The 21,399-nt window shown below is 37.9% G+C and overlaps 1 protein-coding gene and 1 long non-coding RNA gene across 2 annotated transcripts; both read right to left on the bottom strand.

Annotated features, from left to right (window-relative positions):
• Window positions 1-298: 298 nt before the first annotated feature.
• LOC132180386 (uncharacterized) lies at window positions 299-716 on the bottom strand. The gene is made up of 3 exons (XR_009440139.1): window positions 610-716; window positions 455-517; window positions 299-367 (listed from the first exon to the last, which is right to left on the bottom strand). It is a non-coding gene; the product is annotated as an uncharacterized LOC132180386 (long non-coding RNA).
• A 14,938-nt stretch (window positions 717-15,654) lies between these two features.
• Window positions 15,655-19,302, bottom strand: LOC132182352 (disease resistance protein RPV1-like). The gene is made up of 4 exons (XM_059595578.1): window positions 18,682-19,302; window positions 16,504-17,059; window positions 16,356-16,433; window positions 15,655-16,163 (listed from the first exon to the last, which is right to left on the bottom strand). The coding sequence occupies exons 1-4, from the start codon at window positions 19,206-19,208 to the stop codon at window positions 15,825-15,827; spliced, it is 1,500 nt and encodes a 499-aa protein (XP_059451561.1). The 5' UTR covers window positions 19,209-19,302; the 3' UTR covers window positions 15,655-15,824.
• Between the last annotated feature and the right edge of the window lie 2,097 nt (window positions 19,303-21,399).

Genomic DNA, 21,399 nt, shown 5'->3' with positions numbered 1-21,399 from the left:
TAAAATGGTTGATTTTTGTGGTTTCTATACTGTTTCCTGTGATTTTTAGTATTGGGATATTTTCAAACATAGTAGAAGGCTAATATTTGATCATTTGAAGCTTGTGTTGGGTGTAAATTTATTCAATTTTGCTCTTCATTTTGTTGCCTATATACTCTTAACAATTTAGGGTTGGACAAAATTTAACCTATATACTCTTATACCAATCCATAGTGATTATATACATAGAAAAGGCAGGATATACGAGGCATGCAAACCAAATCAGTAAATAAGAGGATTAAAGAACACTTGGGGGTACCTTCATTCTTTTGAAGCTCTCATTTTTGGCCCTCTGTTCCTTAAAAGTTGCACGAAGTGTTGCTATCTCCTGTTTAGTGAACGCAAGATTAAATAAAGGTTACAATAAATTATTAAAGGGGGCCCAAATAATCAATAAGAAGCACCAATGACACACCTTTTTCAAGTGTATCCTTTCCTTCAACAGAGAACTCTCCTGCTCCTTGAGCTCAGCAAATGTCTATAAAATTTCAATGATCTTCGTATCAGAACATCTCAAATTCATTACATTTGTGTCAGGATGTAATGGTTTATATAACTTAGATAACATACCTTTTTTCTTCTTGACATCTTGGTAGCTGTCGATTCATTTGCAGCAGTACCCTGAAAATATTCGCCCCCACACGCATCAGTAACCTCAAAAAGACAAAACCATACAATATATCCGCAACAAAGAAGAGAAAAAACAAAAACAAAAAGCACAACGACCACACTTTCGCCCTCTACAAAGACACCAAGTATATCTTTCCATTCGATAGCAATAATTTATTGCCTGAATCCACTATAACATAAAATACAATTCTCTTTCATTTCAAATGAAATGCAGATTGAACTATTTCTTTGTTGTCTTTTTAAATGATTGATTAATATAAAAAATCACACGACAATGATTCATCACGCTAAAGCAAAAAAGCAAAAAAAGAAATATGAAAACAAGTATTTGGCTCCAAATCCGACGCAAGATAATTTGTGGTACAGGTACGTGGATTAACGGCAACCAAATGTTGCAATCCGAGTCATGGATCGCACACCAAATGAAGAGCAACAATGTAGGAAGAGAAGAGAGAAATTGATCATTCTTGAACAAAGTGTGTAGTATGCAAGACAAGCAATAAGAAAAATACACATCTATAACTTTGTTTATTATCCCCATTCATAAAGGTCATTCATTTATGACACGACCTGCAAACCCGACACAAACTCAATATGGATTTAGCGAGTTATAATAAAAAAGTCTGACTCGTTTAATTAAATGTGTAAACTTAGCGTTGATCCGTATAGTCTTATACGCATACCTTGACACAATCCGAGCTCGAAACACAAGAAGTTGCCACCCCTAACTATTCATGTCCAGGGTAATTAATAGTACTGCAAATTGGGGAAGCTAGTAAGATTTGCTATAGTCATGTTGAGGCCTTACTCTTTGTGGCTATGGTTTTATTCTCTAGCAAATCATCAGAACTGAAATTGAGAATAAAAACAGGTTATTGGCTGGGATAGCTTCTAAGTTGTGGGGGCTCTTTGGAGTGGGAGTGTGGAAATATATAAGGAGGAGATGATAATTTTTTCTCTAGATTTGAGGTGGAAGATGGGTCCAAGGTGAGGTTTTGGCATGACTTCTAGTGTGGGGGGGAGCAACCCTTGGAGATTTCCTATCCGGATTTGTTTAGTATTGCACATTGTAAGGATGCGTGGGTGGTGGATTATATAAAATTCCGAAAAAGAAATGTACATTGGAACATATACTTTTCCGTAACATATGGAACTCAAATACTCTTTCTTTGAGCTGGTGTATTCTAAAGGAGAGGATGGAATTTGTTGGATCACCACCAAAAGGTGAAAGTTTGAACTGAAGTCATTCTATCATGTGTTATCCATTCTTGTGAGTTCTCATTTCTCTCCGGAAGAGTATTTGAGTATGTTGAGGGTCCTTTAAAAGTGACATTCTTTGTGTGGAGAATGTCACTTCTTTTTGGGGTAGAAAATATAGAGGGTCTTGTAATAAGAGCTATATTACCCTTTGCAGCACTTTTAGGGTAGAAAATATAGAGGGTCTTAATCTCAACAAGTGTTGGCTTCAGATTGTTGGATAGTGGTAGAAGGAAAAATGTACGTATAGAAGTAAATGTTTGATTAGTGGTTTTTACATGTTTTTATGTGTATGTATTCATATGCACGGGTGGGTGGGTGCACACACGGTCATGTATAGCCATGTCATTAATTGTTTACCTGTATAAATGTGGGGTTTGTGGAGATGCCTATGTGTTGATTGGAGTAAAGCATAATTATAGTAGTACTTGGATGATTAAAAGCTATGCACACGGTCATGTATAGCCATGTCATTAATGGTTTACCTGTATAAATGTGGGGTTTGTGGATATGTCTATGTGTTGATTGGAGTAAAGCATAATTATAGTAGTACTTGTTTATGGGATAGCTGATAGTGCGATCAATCGCACTCATTACAAGTAAAAACCTCTCTGGTGGTGCGATCGATGAAGCCCCTGATAATACGATCGATCGCACTCACTACAAGTAAAAACCTTTCTGGTGGTGCGATCAATCGCACTACGTGCTGAAGGCCCTGATTGTACGATCAATAGCACTCACTACAAGTGAAAACCTCTCTGGTGGTGTGATCGATCGCACTACGTGCTGAAGCCCTTCATAGTGCGATCGATCGCACTCACTACAAGTAAAAACCTCTCTGGTGGTGCGATCGATAGCACTACGTGCTGAAGCCCCTGATAGTGCGATCGATCGCACTCACTACAAGTAAAATCTTTCTGGTGGTGCGATCGATCGTACACGTGATCGTCTGAAAACTTGTATTCCCACTGCATCTCTCCCTTCTTCTCTTGTGGTTGCATTAAACCTCTCTTCTTCTCTTGTAACCTATTAACCCTTGCTTCTTCTCTTATTATTACTTGTTTATTAGTATTAAGTCTTATTCTTATATTAGGATTATGTTATTAATTTTCTAGTTCACATCAACTTATGTTATCAAAGTTGGTATAGTACATGATTGTATTGTCTTTTCCATTTAAGTTCAATAAGAAAGTAGCACAATAAACTTGAATCAAGACAACATTCTATAATAAATATCAAAGCTAACAACAATGGTAAAAAATGTAAAACTGTCATTGAGCTAAATAAGTAAATAAATTACAAATAGAAATTTGTTTTAAACTACTAACCCACTTCTAGAATATTTTGTTAGGCAACATGGCATTGAGCTAGCATCAATATAAGAGAACAGACCTCCCATTTAATTCTATTAATTCTTAAGAATCTGATCTTCTAATTCCCTTGTGTGCGTACATGTACGCAACGAATGACCTCTAATAGGGACATCAATATGGATAGGAGTTGGATGCGGGAAAGTACTCGATGTTCAGAGCGATTTCAAAAAGGTGTGGAAGAATTCATGGGAATGGCAGTTAAATCAGTTGATTCACGTGATATGACAAAGTGTCCATGCCGTGATTGTGCAAATCGATATTATTCTCATATTAGCGAGGTGAAGGGTCACTTGTATATGAATGGATTTACTCCGACATACACTAGATGGATATTTCACGGGGAAGATCATTTTAGGGAAAACACTTCTACAAACATGCACACACATACAAGTGAAATGATGGAGGAGGTTGATGCAGTTGAAGAATTGTTAGACGATGTATGTATGGGGACATTTGTTGATGCTAACATCGGAGAATCCTCTACTTCACAGGGCCCCACAACTGATAATCACGAACAAACAAGCTCCTTCTACCGATTTTGGGAAGATGGTTTACGAGAACTTTATCCAGGCTGCAAGAAATTTACACAAATTGCTTTTGTACTGAAGATGCTTCATATAAAGGCGTTCTGCAACATGAGTAACAAGGCGTTTGATATGATGATTGACTTGATAAAGACGGCCCTCCCAGATGGAGAGACATTGCCACGCTCGTATAGAGAAGCAATACAGTTTAGGCGACACTTGGGATTCGGTTACGATAAGATACACGCATGCAAGAATGGTTGTGTGCTTTTTTGGAAAGAACATGCAGACAAAGTGGTATGCCCAAAGTGCAACAATTCAAGATGGATTGATGGCAAAGGCAAAAAAAGTAATATTCCTCAAAAGGTCTTACGGTATTTCCCAATAAAATCAAGGTTACAACGGTTGTTTATGACAAAAGAAATGGCCAAGGAAATGCGGTGGCACAAAGAAGGTCGAGAAGATGATGGCAATACTCTCAGACACCCCGCCGATTCTATTGTATGGAAAGAGTTTGATAAAAGACATGAGTGGTTTGCAAGTGATTCCCGCAACGTGCGGCTTGGTTTAGCAAGTGATGGTTTCAACCCATATGGTAATATGAGTACAACATATAGCATATGGGCAGTAATGTTAACGGTGTACAATCTCCCTCCGTGGATGTGTATGAAGAGTCCAAATTTGATGTTGTCCCTTATTATCCCTGGGCCTTCAGATCCCGGAAAGAATCTTGATGTATATTTGCGCCCATTGGTTGATGACTTGAAAGATTTATGGAATGAAGGCATACGCGTGTACGATGCATCAAAGAAAGAGACATTTCAATTGCATGCGACATTACTATGGACTATAAATGATTTTTCCGCATATGGAAAATTATCTGGGTGGTCTACAAATGGAAATCTTGCATGTCCAGTATGTAATAAGGATACATCGTTCAGGTATTTGAAGTATGGGCATAAGGTGTGCTTCATGTGTCATCGTCGGTGGCTTCCTCAAGAGCATCCATGGCGCAAAAGAGGAGATTTGTTCGATGGTACAGAGGAGCATAGATTGGAACCTGAAGAATTGTCTGCAAGTCAATTGTTGAAACAGCTAAGGGATGCTGAGGGTTTACAATTTGGAAAAACAAGCGGGAGAAAGAGAAAGTACACAGATGTTGTGTTGAATTGGAAGAAGAGAAGTATTTTCTTTGAGTTGCCTTACTGGTCAAGTTTGAAAGTACGTCACAATTTAGATGTAATGCATATTGAGAAGAACATATGTGAAAGTATCTTAGGTACGTTGATGAATATTGATGGGAAGACCAAGGACACAGTCAAGGCACGAAGAGATTTACAGTTGATGGGTATACGTAAAGAATTGCATGTGCAGCCAAATGGTGAAACTTATAGGATGCCACTTGCGAAGTACACATTGACAAGAGATGAGAAGAAGAGTTTATGTGAGTGGTTGTCAGGTGTTAAATTTCCTGACGGGTATGCATCTAACATTGGTCGATGTGTGAACAAGCTTCCTGGTAAAATTTCGGGTATGAAAAGCCACGATTGTCATGTCTTCTTACAGCGCTTGCTTCCTGTTGCAATTCGAAATTTCTCTACGTCGGAAATACGAACAACATTGACCGAGTTGAGTACCTTTTTTACGCAGTTATGTGCACGGACGTTGAAAGTTGATATCCTGAAACAAATGAAAGTCGACATTGTAATAATTTTATGCAAAATGGAAAAAATATTTCCGCCAGCTTTTTTTGATGTTATGATCCATCTAGCACTTCATTTACCTCGGGAGGCCGAGCTTGCCGGTCCTGTACAAAACCGTTGGATGTATCCGTTCGAAAGAGAACTTGGAAGATATAAGAAGTGGACGCGTAACAAAGCGCGTCCAGAGGGGTCTATTGCCGAGTGTTACCTAGCTGAGGAGAGCTTGACCTTCTGTTCCAGGTATCTTCGGGGGATTGAGACAAGATGGAACCGTGAACGGAGAAATGTTGACGTTGATATTGTAGAAATGAGCCAGCGTTTGGATGTGTTCTCCCAACGAGTTCGGCCGTTAGGAGCAGCTAAATTAGTAACACTGGATGCTAATGATTTTGGTAGGGCACGATGGTATGTGCTTACCAACTGTAACGAAACGGCCTCATATTTGGAGTAAGTTTAGTAATGGTCTTTGTGTTTTACCTGTTACGACATGTTATAATTTTAGCGTTGATGATCATTTACGAATACGTTTATTTTTCATGCAGTGAACATTATAATATGATCAAAAGAGAAGGCGGCCGTGACATTGATAAAAAGCATGAGGCTAACTTTGAACGTTGGTTCCATAAATGTTTATACAATAGTGGGCGTACTGCAGACAATGGCTCAAAACAATTATATGACCTTGCATGCGGGCCTGATCGTCATGTTAGATCGTATAGAGGTTGCATCATGAATGGGGTTAGGTACCACACGAAAGAATGTGCAGAAACTCGTACTACCCAGAACAGTGGTGTTTCTGTTTTAGGTGAGGACAAAACCTCAATAACTGAGTATTATGGTGAGTTAAAAAATATTCTACAGTTACGTTACCCTGGCCAAAATCTCGTGTACTTGTTTGAGTGCGATTGGTGGGACACTGGGAGTGCAACAGGAGTACGAATGGACCAAGGCTTCACGATTGTGAATACTTCTCGTACATGGTGTGAATCTGACCTGTTCATCTTAGTATGTCAAGCTTCGCAAGTGTTTTACTTGGATGATCCCAAATTGGGTAGTAATTGGAAAGTGGTGCAAAAGTGGATCAATAGAGACATCTATGATATTCCAACAGTACAAAAGGGAGATAATACAGAAGATGATGAAAGACTCAGTGATGACGTATACCAGGAAGGTGAATGTGTTGGGGGTAATATGGTCTTTGTTGATGAAGCAAATGTTGAAGCCTCCACTCAATTACGTAGAGATGATGCGACAATAGCAATTGATGAATTATATATTCAACTTGATGCAAGCATGTTTGCCAACGATAACTTGCCGAACGTGGACTATGATACAAACTTTGATGAGGAAGAGGAGTTATGTAGCGACAACGATATAGACTCTGAACACAAAGAGGACTCTGAACAAGAACAATCATCTTCAAGTAACAGTGATACAGATTCTGAATATGAATCTGATGATGATATGTGTTGAACATAAGCTCACATTTGGTGTAAGTACAAAGTGTATTAGCATATTTAATGAAGTTGATGCTCTCTCTCTCTCTCTCTATATATATATACATGTATTGTGGTGTTTGTTTTTTTTTTTACTAGCATAATTATTATATGTTTGTCAAAAATGTTTGTTTTTTTTTTTTACTAGCATAATTATTGTATGTTTGTCAAAAATATTGAACATACTATATGGTTATAATTTGACTAATATAATTTTTTCGTTTTTCAGTTGTTTGCAGATTGATCATAACAATGACAACAACAGGACGTAAACGTGTTCCAGCAACACGAGGCCGAGGCCAAGGTCAAGGTCGGGGCTTTATTGACGAGCATGAGAGTCCGACTCCCAATTCTGGGTTTGGTGATACAGATATGCAAATGGCGCCCTCGCCCCCCCTCCTCCTCGAGTCAGTGGATAGGCATCCTTCGCACGAGTCTAATGATCCTATTCACTCAGTGGCAGGATTGGATTCACAAGGAGGCGCCCCTACTGCATCTTGTAAGTTCATGAATTATATGTTTATGAAATGTTATTTTTGTATTATTTTGGTTTGTTATAGACATTTGACAGTATAATTTACTACGTTACCATGTTTTGCATAACAGCTACCACGTCTGTCAGAAGTGTAAGGGGTAAGGCCAAGTGTAAGAAGTTGAGTGAGCACGTACTTAAGCATGGTCCCTTAGTGCTAAACATCCCAAATAGACACCGGGCACCTATAGGCGATAATGCATCATGGTTTGCAAGCAAGATTGGGGAGATTATTCGTAACATGTGCAAACTCCATCACAGTGAATGGAAAAAGGTCCCAGTTGAGGAAAAGAACAAGTTATTATTTCATGTTCAGGTATGAATTTCAATGTAATGTTTATGAATATGTTTTGTATGAAAAAATAATGTGACACATTTTTTACCATTGTTTTCTTATCTATTATGTATCAGTCAAATTTCGCACTGAATATGGAACGATACGAGCACGTCAAAGCTGTTGAAAATAAATTGGGTCGTCCATATGCTAGGATTCGTTCCAGCTTGTATAGAGACCACTACAAAAAATATTTTGAAGGCATTGATAAAGACGATGATGAGGGGATTGCCAAGGCTAAGGCTATTGGGAGGGAAAACGTGCCAGCAGGATATGGTCCTGAACAGTGGAACCTAATATGCGACTCATTTGATGACGATCAATGGAAGGTAAATATATATTATTATACTGATTAGAAAATTCATATTGATATAATTTGCATGCACTTGAGGACATTTTATGAATAATTGTGTTTTTTTTTTTCTCCAAATTTTATAGAAAAAGTCTGCACGAAATATAAAAAACAGAAGCAAATTGGAAACAAATCACACAGCTGGCACTTGTTCATTTGTTAACGTCATTTACAAAAAAGTAAGTATCTATTTTTTATAATTTAATTAAAGTAACATTATTTAGTGTAAACTTTTAAATATGTATTATGTGTAGGAACAAGAAACAAAAGTGAAGCCCAATCCTGTTGAACTATATGAGGCTACCCATATAAGAAAAAAAGATAAAGAGTTTGTGAACGACAAATGCAAAAGTCTATATGTAAGTAAATCTTTACGCTCCGATAATTAAGTTGATTAGTGAAGTACATGAATAGTAAACTTGCATGAAGTATATATTAAACTAAGACCAACTATGACTTGTGCAGCTTCAGATGCAAGAATTAACAACCAGTGAGGCCTTAGAGGAAGGCAATGTGGAGGGAACAAGTGTGGATGACCGAATGCAAGAAATAGTCACACAAGTACTAGGGGGCCGACGAGCTGGGCACGTTAGAGGAATGGGATGCGGTCTTATTCCTACCCCTTTAAGTACTTCATCTCAAGCGTTCACCCACTTCGACAACCACGACGAGTGTAGGAAAAGACAAGAAGATACTCAAAGCGAGCTTCAACAGACTAGAATCGAACTTCATCAGTATAGGGAGAATTTGCAAGCCAACGTTGAGGAAACCAACAAATTGAAAGCCATTGTTGAGTTCTTAATGTCACGTATTGGAGGGTTAGTGAAACTATATCTATGCATTAATTTTACAAAAACACACATACTAAGTAATCGTTAAAAAGGTTATTGATCATTATATGAAATTCTATTCTTATTAGGTCTGGAGGGAGCTTGCTTGGAGGTGCATCAAGTGAAGCCAACAATTGAGGGAGCTTTGGAATAACCATTTATTTGGGATGTACTTTTTGATACCATCTATTTGTAGATATTTTATTTTTATACTATGTATTTGGATAGTTGTTGGTACTTTCTATTTGCTATTGTGTATTTGAGTATTTGTTGATTGTGATCTGTTTGGTAATGTATATTTGTTGGTACTTTTTATTTGGTTTATATTATGTTAAGATATTCGCAAAATTGTTGGTTCAAGAACTTTTGAGTTAGTAAATCTCCCTTGACATGTTTATCAAGGTTAAAGAGCTTTGAGTAAACAATGCAAGGGGGTAATAATATCTTTCTAAATTTTATTTTTAAGTGTATGCAGGATGATAAGAGTACAAGAAAGTTAAACCACCCAAGCAGGTTGTTACTTTAATATGTTTCATGACCAAACACATTTTTAGTATTTCTTTCTCTATCATGTTGGGCTTCATTCTTATTGTCTTTGATATTATATATTGGTTCATTGTGGTAGATTACTCAAATTGCTTATAAGGATGAATTGGCAAGGAAGAGGATGCAGATAAGTATTTTATTTTGGGTTTTGAAATTTTCCTGGCCATAGATTGTAAAACATATATTTAATAGTTTTCTCCCTTGGCAGGTTTGGTTCATGGGGCAATTCTCACACATTTTTGATGATTTTGATGAGCTTAGTCATTTTGAGTTACGTCGCTTGTGAGCATTTAGATTAGTTTGAAGATTGTTGTCTGATGTGGTGAAGTAGTGTTAATGCATAGTAGTTTGCCAATATTTGTGGTTTTTGGCTTCTGTTTCCAATGATAGGTGTCGTTTTGTAGTTTTAAGTCATTATTCATTATATGTTTGCCCTTTATATTATATCATTTTCATAATTATAGGATAAAGAGGTATAAGATGTGTTAGTTGTGGTGAATGAATGGGAGAGAGTGGTTGATGGGTTTGTTTTGTTTTGGTGATAGATAGCGGCGGGGTGGCTGAGGAAGATGGTGGGAGTAGTGGGGGCGAAGGATTTTCCGGCGGAGCCGTCGGAGCAGGAGTTCAGGCTGGGATTGAGAAGTGGGATCATTCTCTGCAATGTGCTCAACAAGGTTTACTTTGGAGCTGTGCCCAAGGTTAGCCTTTTCCTCATCCTTATCTTCATTTAAATTCTGTGTCTTTTTTGTTTTTTCAATTTGGGATGTTTAAGCAGTAGTTTGATTTCTTTTTAGGTGGTGGAAAGTCCATGTGATTCTGCTCTGGTTCTTGATGGGGCCGCATTGTCTGCATTTCAGTATTTTGAGAATGTGAGGAATTTCCTGGTGCCTGTGCAGGAAATGGGAATTCCTACGTTTGAGGCGTCTGATCTGGAACAAGTATGTCAGGATTCTCAAAGAATTAGGGTCTTTAGTATCTCTGTTTTTCATTAAAATAAAAATTTCTGTTACTTTTAGCCCATTTTTCACATACATCAGATGTTGAGGATAGAACATATATGGTTTACGGATAGAAATTTGTATAGTAATTCAAAATAAATTTGTTACATTTCAGGGAGGGAAATCTGGTTGAATCTGTGCTAAGTAAGGTTGTGGAGGAGTTTGAGCATTGCATTTCAAGCCAATTTGAGCTGGTATGTTAGCTTTGGTTATCCAAAACAATCATTTTTCTTTCATTATTTTTCAGTAGAAGGAAACAATTTGGGCAGAGAGATCCTTTTTCAATATGGATTAGGTGATCAAGTATGCTTTGACATTCAACTTAGGACTAGGAATTGATGCACATTCCAAATCAATAAACACATTCTCTTCGATTCTAAACAAGTTTTTTTTTCCTCTACTTTTCCTATAACTTAATTAATACCTATCTAACTCGTTATTTGTTCATTTATTTGTAACCATTATTCTTCTTTGTTGTGCTTTGACTCTCTATGTCTTGGTTTGGTTACACTTGTTAACCAAGTTTAATAAACCTTTGTTGGTCAGTTTTTATGGAGGGTAGAATGTAGTGTGGGCCTTTTATGAAATTTTGAAGTATCTGATAGGATCTTCAAAATGATGGCCTCTAGCTTGTATTGGACACAGTCAATCTTTGTGGCAATAGAAAGGATAATTTCAGATAGGATAGAACAACAAAATATATAGGATCATCAATTGAGCCTCTTGTTTGCATGGGAATGTATTTATGTGGGCAAACATAATTTGTTATTGAGGTCTATAAACCAACCCAGTATACAGAGATTAAGGCTAAGTTGAGTTGACTTTAAAGCTTCAAAGTGTAGATATTTTTAAAAAAAAATATTTTGGCTGCTGTATTTTATGCACAGAAAAGGAAATATTCTGATAAGTTAGGACCTCAATGGAGCAAGGAGGAGCTTGAGCATTTTTATGAAGCCTATCGGAAATATGGAAAAGATTGGAAGAAGGTATGCCTTTATTTGACGTTGTGTTTTATTTACTCTTTTGGGATTTACTTAATTAGCCATAATTGGTTGTCTTTCATTATATAAGCAGCTTTTAATTTTTGTGGTGTAACTTCATATCTAATTTGGTTATGCATACATATGCAAACATTTTTCATGCTTTCTCCCTGTAATACTGTTTACAATAAAATTTTATGTTCTAATGAGACAATTTATAACGTGCTCCAGTTTTGTTTTTGGTCTCTTTTCTATTATTTGACTTCTGTGCATATCCAGGTGGCTGCTGTAGTACATAATGGATCAGTTGAGATGGTGGAGGCTCTCTACATTACAAACTGGGTTGGTAGCGTCCATTACTGTTAGATTGATTTATAACTAGAATCCGTAAAAAACAAAGCTTTCTGTAATTTAGGAGTATTATGGCAATTATACCAACAGTTCTGTATGTGACTACCTTTTCCTTTCCTTGCATAAGCAGTGAATATTCTTCTTTTCATGCAAGCTAATTTTTAAAATTAAGCACTATTTTCACCTTTCTTGTATAATCTATTGCGCTTTATTTTAATGTAATTGATTTGCATGAACTAATGATCAGGGTATGACCTGGTTTAATATTTCTTTTGTTTTTTTCTTAATACTTGTCACTGCTTTGTCTTGAATGCATTCTTATAGATTTGAATAAGGGTCATAGTGCTCATTTACTTATATTAATTGCAAGTTGGAGGATTGAATCTACTAAACCTCTTGGCAGAAAATAGTTTCTTTTGCATCTCAGTTATTAGATAGTTTGGAGCGGGTTTGTCATTCAGTTAATAATTTCCTCTAGTTTCAGTAGTTAGTTATGGTGAGATTCTTGATAACTAAATTTAATAAATTTGTATGAAATTTGATCTTAAATTCAGAAATGAAACTGGTTTGCATATATATGTAAGTAATTTGGTTCCCTGGCCTGGGTCTGGGTCTGCAATCGATCGCACAATCGTGTGCGATCGATCGCAACATCTCAAACACCTTCTGGTACTACGATTGATCGCACACGATTGTGCGATCGATCGCAAAATCTCGAACATCTTCTCGAACACCTTCTGGTACTGCGATCGATCGCACACTATTGTGCGATCGATCGCATATTATTTTTTTAAAAAAAAATTTTAGGACCATTAGGGTCCACTTTGTGGACGCTAATGGTTAACCATTAGCGTTGACTATGGCTTCCTTTTACACCACCTTTAGGGTCAAAAAATTGTGACTTTTAGGGTCCATAAAGTGGACGCTAAAAGCAATCATTAGGGTCGACCCTAAGTGGACGCTGATAGATAATTTTTTATTTTTAATTTTTAGGACCATTAGGGTCCACTTTGTGGACGCTAATGGTTAACTATTAGCGTCCACTTTAAGTCGACGCTAATAGTTAACCATTAGCGTCGACTATGGTTTCCTTTTACATCACCTTTAGGGTCAAAAAATTGTGACTTTTAGGGTCCATAAAGTGGACGCTAAAAGTAATCATTAGGGTCGACCCTAAGTGGACGCTGATAGATAATTTTTTATTTTTATTTTTTAGGACCATTAGGGTCCACTTTATGGACGCTAATGGTTAACTATTAGCGTCCACTTTTATTTGGACGCTGATAGTTAATTTTTTTTAAAATTTTTTTAGGACCATTAGGGTCCACTTTGTGGACGCTAATAGTTAACTATTAGCGTCCACCGTAAGTCGACGCTAATGGTTAACCATTAGCGTCGACTATGACTTTCTTTTACATCACTTTTAGGGTCAAAAAATTTGACTTTTAGGGTCGATAAAGTGGACGCTAAAAGTTATTATTAGGGTCGACTTGAAGTGGACGCTGATGATCACACGTATGAGCATTAGGGTCGGACTATTAGCGTCGACACTTTTAGGGTCCAAAAGTCGACGCTGTTGGCAACAACGTCCACTTTAGGACTTTTAGGGTCGACTTAGAGTCGCCCCTAAAGACCTAAATTCTTGTAGTGCAAGCAGGTAGACTGGTGCTTATCAAACTTGTAGATGCAGCCATTCCTTCCTATGCCATGAGCACTTTCTTGCTCCTTAAAAGTATCTGCAGCCAGTTAAACAGGGTTTTCAAGAATTTTTGGTGGGGTTTTCCCTCCTCGAAAGCAAGGAATCTCTCTCTCAAGTCTTGGAATTCTCTATGCATTCCCAAAGCTCTTTGTGGTTTGGGCCTTAGGAGGATGAAAGATGTCAACTTTGCCCTCATTTCAAAACTTGGTTGGAAACTCCTCACAGGTTCAGACTCTCTTTGGGTGTCCCAGCTCTCAACTAAGTATCTCCATTCTCAATCTTTTCTCTCCCACCCTTCCCTTTCTTCATCTTCTTGGCTTTGGAAAGGCATCCTCAAATCCCAGCCTATTATCTCTCAAGGCGCTTACCATAGAATCCATAGATTCTCTTCCCTCATAGTTTGGAACTCCTCCTGGATCCCTACTGTCCCTTTTTTCACTCCCTCTCCCCTCACTTTGAGCCTTTCCTCTTTCCCTGATTTGATGGTCTCGGATCTCATTTCCTCTAACGGCTCTTGGAATCTCCCTCTCTTGATTTCTTTGTTCACTTCCCCCAGTGTCAAGGAAATCCTGAAAATTCCTATCAACCTTAACCCTTCCACAAATTTCCTTTGGACCCCACCTTCCAATGGCCTTTTTTCTACCAGCTCAGCATATAGGTTGATCAGTAATCCTAGAATCTCCACTGTTTCTTCTCCTCTTGAGTCTAGCTCTTGGAAGTTACTATGGAAGCTTAAGTTAAATGCTAGGCTGATTTTGTTTCTTTGGAAAATTGCCTGGGACATTCTCCCTTCTAAAGTTAGGTTGAAAGCTATCTTCCATATCCCTCCCCCTGACTCTCTTTGTCCTTTTTGCAAAACTGAAGATGACTCCCTTTCTCATCTCTTCTTTCATTGCATTTTTGCTAGAGTTGCTTGGAGATCCTCTTTTTGGCCCCTTGATTCATTAGCTTGGACTTCTTTTAGTCTCCCAAACTGGATCAAAGGCATTATTCACCCTTATTCCTCTTTTGGCATTCCTAAAGCTGATTCTCATTTGTTTCAAATTTAGGCTTCGGTTCTTCGTGATCTTCTTTGGTTCTCCAGAAACAAAGTAGTGCATAAAGGTATTATCCCAAATATTAATTCTCTAGCTAGCTCCATCAGAAGAACCACTTTAGATCATGCAGCAGCCTGGAAGTCCACGTCTCTGCATGTTAAAGAAATCTGGTCCCCTCCTCCAGCAGTTTCTCATAAGATCAACTTCGATACTGCTATAAGGAAGTCGTTTTCTGTTCAAGCTGCTGTGTGCAGAGACTCAAAGGGCCATATTGTAAAGGCCATTTCTCAGATAAACCCTCCCTGCGATCCTAATTTTGGTGAAGCTCTTGCAGCTCAGCTTGCTGCTTCTCTTGCAGCCTCTCTGAAACTCAATAATTTCTCTCTTGAAGGTGACTCCTTGGTGGTTATTACAGCTCTGCAAAATCCTTCCATCTCCCTAGACTAACATATAGAATCAGTTATTGCCAATACTTTATTACTTCTTCCATCCTCTCCCCTTTGGGAAGCTAGGAAAGTTCACAGAAGTGCTAATTTCTGTGCCCACCATGTGGCATTTTGGGCCGCGGCAAGAGTTTTCTTGGGCTACATTCCCACTTATAAGGACTTTGGTTCGATGGTTCGGTAATACTATGTTTGTTACAAAATAAAAATAAAAATAATGAAATGAGAAAATATGAGCAGAAACAAGAGAGAGAAAGAACACACAAAACTTTATTGGTGGTTTGGTGTTAGACACCTATGTCCACTACTCTGAATACCCCTAAGGGTTACATTATACTTATTAACTTTATAACTTGATTTGTCTACAATACAAAGGTCCTTATTTATAGGGTAATGTCTGAATACACATATAGTAATCAAATCCATTGATTTGATTACAATCCCAATATTTAATTACTATCAACCCATAAAAAGAATATTTGATATCAACATAATTATGAAATATAAAAAAAAATTTATTATGTTTTCCGTATATTCTAACAGTATGTTTAACGCTTAAACATGGAGGGGTACATTACATCAAATTGAAAGTTCAAGGAGTGAAATTGAGAACTTTTGAAATTTGAGGGTCCTTTTCAAAACAGGTGGTAGTTCAATGGTTCTAAGTGAAGTTTTCTTTAATTAAAATGAAACATTTATCCTACTCCCCACTTTGTTGGAAGTGTCCAACAGTCCTGGGACATTCAATATGCAGTAGTGGTGCTTGATCCGCGAGTCCATTTCTGCTGTACAATATGAGAGGTATGCTCATTTCCCCTTCCTCACCTACAAAAGCATTCCCAGTACGTATCATCTCCTGTTCATACTCAAAATCACCAACAATCTCATCATGGCCTTCCATTCCATGCATTATGACATTTGTTGTTGATGTGAGTGCAGTTGAAGCCAAACTTTGATCCACACTTTGTTGTAAATTAGTGGTCCTCTTCCTTCGCTCTCTTTCTATCTCATCAATGAGAGACCTTTCTGTTTCGTAAGCCTACATTTGGAACCAATTAGGTGAGGTTATTTATTTTCGGAACAGCTAGCTTAAAGTTTTAGGATAACTAGTAATTTAATATAATATCAAAACAAAAGTCATGAATTCAAATCTTTTCTTTGTCATTCACCTTCTATTTCTCATTTCTGGTGATTTGATAAATATAGCTACGCTTGTGAAAGAATGCTATACCTGGGCATGAGACCTGCAGATTAATTGCCTGAGATCTTCAATCGTTTGAAGGTTCTGCCTATACTGATTCTCTATGACCTGCATACCATAAAGTTCATGAGTAAAGCTCAAGCTGTTTGAGCCAATAAAACACAAAGAACAGACTCACCTGTATGCCCTCGTCTCCATAGACATCATCCACTTCATGTATATTAAGCAATTGAGCATCTTTCGTTGTTATGATGATTCTACTTCCTGAACCAAACCAATCACGCTGTCTAGCAAGTGCATTTAATTGCTCCAACTCATTCACATCATTGAGAACTGCAAGAATCCTTTTGCTGCCAAGTTCCTTTTTTATCATTGTGGTTCCTCTTTCAACGTTGTCTATGTCCAAATTGTCTTCCATTAGGATATCAGAAAGGAACTGTTTTTGTAAAGCAAGTAATCCACCTGGTTTTTCTGCAATTGTGCTCACATTGGAAAGGAAACTACTACCTTCAAAACTTCGAAAATTTTGATTATAAACAGTTTTGGCAATCGATGTTTTGTCCATTCCATAGATGCCTATTATCAGAACATCATCTGATATGACAGATAACAAGAGATTCAGGTACTCTATACCAGAATCCTTTCTAGGCGGGAAGATCGAAGCACTCATGTGCGCATCTTGATGTCTACCCATAATATGTTTGACAATTTCCTTTATGAATTTTGACTGATGCCTGCCAAATTTGACAAAATCGAAAACATTGTAAACACCATTGAGCTACAACGAACAACATATCGGGAATATACTCGAATAAGTTGACAAGGTTTAATGGTTCTGCCATAATAAGAAAACTGCATCCATAAATTTGTCAATTAATATGGAGAGTGTGTTAACCAGCAGCCACATGTGGATGAGGCAGAGCAAGAAACGGATCAAACTCAACTCAGCACAGCCAGCTCAACAACAAATGATATATCTTCAAATGAGCTTCATATGTCGACACAACAGGATCATATTGTTAGAATTGTAATTTTTGAATTTCATATTTGAATTCAATTAGATGTATATATTTATTTATTTATTTATTATTATTATTATTATTATTATTTTTTTCTATTAGCAAAACAAAGAATACAACAGTCTCTAGCAGAAATATGCTAGAACCCCAGATGCCATCAAAACAGCCAGAAAATCACACATATACCGACTCCAATCTCAATCTTCTGAGATTAACACTCTACATCAACAAAGTACTCAGTATAAGAGCAATTACAAGTAAAAAAAAAACAACAGAAACTATCAGCAAAGCTATACAAATCAGCAATTTCAGGACATCAACTAAAAACCTGCAACCAGAGCAGAGCATCTTCCTAAGAAGGTTGTTGCAGAGAGTACAGACAGCACTATTCGACTGCTACGATACCAAACTATTCCAATCTCCCAACTTCTATGCCAGCCACAAACAAGCAGACACAAAACAATTCAGCAGCAACATAACAGTAGCTCTAAGTATCTAACAGCAATCAACAGCAGCAACAGAGCATATTTTGCAGATAACCTTCCTTTAAGCCATACGACAATCAGATACCTCAACTTCCATTCTAAGTCAGAACATTTAGAGAGACGGCCCAATTATTACAAATGGCCATATTTTCTTCATTTTCCTTGAATTTCCCCTTTCCTGCAATTCTAGTTCTAACCTCCCAACAAATTTTTTGCAAGATTTTTATTTCAGAATTACATTTGGTTCCCATGTTTCATCATTCCAATACCCCCAAATATTATAAACTGTAGAACCCCAAGCCAACTTGCAAACAACAAGTTTTAAGCTTTTGCCCCTCCATTCCTTCATTCCTTAGAATCTCATCTCAATCAGTAGGTATAGTAAACAAGTGGTCTCTACATTCAATGCAACTTCTACAAAACAAGCATTAAACTTCAAGTTTAGCCCCCTGCCCCACCTCAATAGATTAGATTGTAGATTATCATCTAGTTGTATGTATTTGAAATCTTCAGTAATGTAAAAGATTGAATACAGAACAGTGTTGGTTCTCAAGCAATAAAAACGTTTTTCCCACAAACTCTTTCGGAGTGTACATGAAATCCACATGTAAGGTATTGGGCTCAATTATTATTGGTTTATGGAACCACATGAAATTGAAAAATCGATTTTCAGTAAGATTATGAAATTGGGTCTTCTTTTCCCCACCCCTGATTTTATATCACAATTACTGGTCGCCCCAAACTACATTTCTTTCCTTTCTTTTTCTGGGTTCTGGTTTCTTCTGGTTCCTCAGCTAGAACTAAAAACAAGCAGACCGAGAGGTATATATATGAAAATTGATAAAGAATTACCAGCTGTCAACATTCCGCAAATCCCATGCCTGAGAAGGAGTAGCAGCCTCTGTCAGAGCTGCCCTCCACTTCTCCAGCTTGTTTTCGGGCAAATTCCCGGCCCTGAAACGCTCTTCATGTGTTGTAAACGCTTCTGCGAAACTCCCCGTCTGCTGCTCAACGTCGCGAGGATCAACATCGTAAAAGACAGGCAGAATCAGCTGGCCAGCTTGGTTCTTGCACTCTACGATCTTCACCAGCTCGTCGAGGCACCACCCGGAATTCGCATAGTTTCTCGAGAAGACAATGATGGCAATCCTCGACATTTGGATCGCTTTTAGAAGCTCCGACGCGATCTCTCCCCCTTTCTCGAGGTTGATGTCGTCTTTGAAGGTTGGAATGCCTGCATCCACCAAGGCCCTGTGTAGCTGCGGTGTGATGTTGTAGCGGGTGTCTTCGCCTCTGAAGCTCAAGAACACGTCGTGCCTGCACCTTGTTACGGCGGACAGGAAGGAGAAGGATGACGAGTATACCCTCGTGAATGCCATAGTTGCGGAGCAGAACGGATGACCCAAGTGAAGTTGCAGGTCTGCTTACATAAATAACTCCTCTTCAACTTCAATGTTCTGGAAATACACCGGACCTTTTTCCTTCCAAGATTCTCTTTCTTTTAATTTCCCTTTTTCCTAATATTTTTTCTCGGGAAAAAATTCACTTTTGCAGCTCAAATTTAAGGAGTTTTTCAATTAAAATTTCAAAGTTTAAAAATTGGCAATATACCCTTCTAATGTTTTTAAAATTTTTAATTTAAACTTTCTGTTATTAATTTCCATCAAATTAGACAGAAGTCTATAAAATTACATAATTACTCTCAAACTTTTTTAAAAAAATTTTCGTCTAATTTAACGGTTTAAATTGAAAATTTTTAAAACATTACGGGAGTACATTGTCAATTTTTAAACTTTAGAGTTCAAATTAAAAAAATTTCTAAAACTTTAAGAAAATAAAGTGAATTTTCTCCTATTTCTCGAGTCCCACGAAAAGAAACAAAAAGAAGTTAACTTTATTTTTTTCCTCGATTTCTTTTTTTTTTTTTTTTTTTGTAACAAACATTCCATACCAAAAACAAACAAGAGACAAAATTACAAATGAGAGGGAGGTGGATCTTTTCCACTACAGATAGGGATGGATGAGAGGGGGGAAAAAGAGTGGGAATGCAGCCCGAGTAAACTCTTGCCGCGGCCCAATATGCCACATGATGGGCGCAGAAGTTTGCACTTCTGTTAATTTTCCTAACTTCCCAAGAGGGAGAAGCTGGGACTAAAAGAAAAAAATCAGAGATAACTTTCTCAATTTGCCAATCCTGGGAAGAGGAGGGAAATTGCAAAGCTGAAATAACTAGTAAAGAGTCTCCCTCAAACGTAAATTTCTTGAGCTTTAAGGAGACTGCTAGAGAGGCTGCAAGAAGAGCTGGTAAAGCTTCACCAAAGCTGGGATCACAGGGGGGACTGATTTGAGAGATGGCCTTGATAATTTTTCCATTGGAGTCCCTACACACTGCTGCTTGGGCTGAGAAATTGTCTCTAATGGCAGTGTCAAAGTTGATCTTAAACGAGCCTGCTTCAGGAGGAGACCAGACTTCAAAATCTGGTTTAAGAGCCTTCCAAGCCGAAGCATGATCCAAAGAAGTTTTCTTAATAGTTTTGGCCAGAGATAACACATCCGGAATGACTCCTTCATGAAAAGCTTTATTCCTGGAAAACCAAAGAAGGTCACACAACACTGCTGCAAAAACTTGGAAAAGGTGAGAATCAGCTAGTGGGATTCCAAACGAAGTGTGAGGGCTGATAATGCCTTCAACCCAGCTGGAAAGACTAATAGAAGACCATGTAGAAGAATCCAAGGGCCAAAAGGAAGATCTCCAAGCTACCCTGGCAAAGATGTACTTAAAGAAGAGGTGAGGAAGAGAGTCTGTTTCTGTACGGCAAAGAGGACAAAGAGAATCTGAGAGGGAGATGGGGAAAATTCTATTCAACCTAGCTTTTGAGGGGACTATATCCCATGCAATTTTCCATAGAAAAAGTTTGAGTCTAGCATTGAGATTGAGTTTCCATAATTTCTTCCAAGTACTAGAGACAAGTGGAGAGGAGGCTAAACTAGTTCTGGGGCTACTAATCAACTTATAAGCAGAACTAGAAGAGAAGAGACCATTTGATGAAGGAGTCCAAATGAACTCAGAACAGGGGAGGGGGTGGATTTTAATTTTTTGGATTTCCCTAACACTAACAGGGTCAAACAGGAAAAGAAGGAGGGAAATATTCCATTGGCCGTTTGGAGAGAAGAGGTCAGAGACCTTGATGTTGGGGAGGGGCTGGTCTAAGAGATAGGAGGGGGTGGGGAAGAAATCTGGAAGAGATGGAATCCATGGAGAGTTCCAAACCGGAAAAGAAGAGTTTTGGTGGACTCTATGGCAGGTACCTTGAGAGATGATGGATTGGGATTTGAGGATACCTTTCCAGAGCCAAGATGGGGAAGAATGGGGAGGGGGGGAGAGAAAAGAACCAGAAAAGAGATACTTACCTTTGAGTTGAGACACCCATGCTGAATTAAAATTTGTGTGAAGCTTCCAACCAAGCTTTGAGATGAGGGCCAAGTTAACCTCCCTCATTTTTCTGAACCCCAGACCACCTAGATCCTTTGGAAGACAAAGGGAGTCCCATGATTTGAGGGAGAGGCTTC

Source organism: Corylus avellana, chromosome ca5 (assembly GCF_901000735.1).
Source record: "Corylus avellana chromosome ca5, CavTom2PMs-1.0".
Taxonomy (NCBI): domain Eukaryota; kingdom Viridiplantae; phylum Streptophyta; class Magnoliopsida; order Fagales; family Betulaceae; genus Corylus; species Corylus avellana.
This window is presented reverse-complemented; position numbering and strand designations above follow the sequence as displayed.

Coding starts and splice junctions, on each gene's coding strand:
- LOC132182352 (XM_059595578.1), bottom strand. CDS start 19,208: ATGGCATTCACGAGGGTATACTCGTCATCCTTCTCCTTCCTGTCCGCC. Junction 17,060..18,681: donor TTGCGGAATGTTGACAGCTG/GTAATTCTTTAT, acceptor CAAATTTGGCAG/GCATCAGTCAAAATTCATAA. Junction 16,164..16,355: donor TCTGCAGGTCTCATGCCCAG/GTATAGCATTCT, acceptor TTCCAAATGTAG/GCTTACGAAACAGAAAGGTC.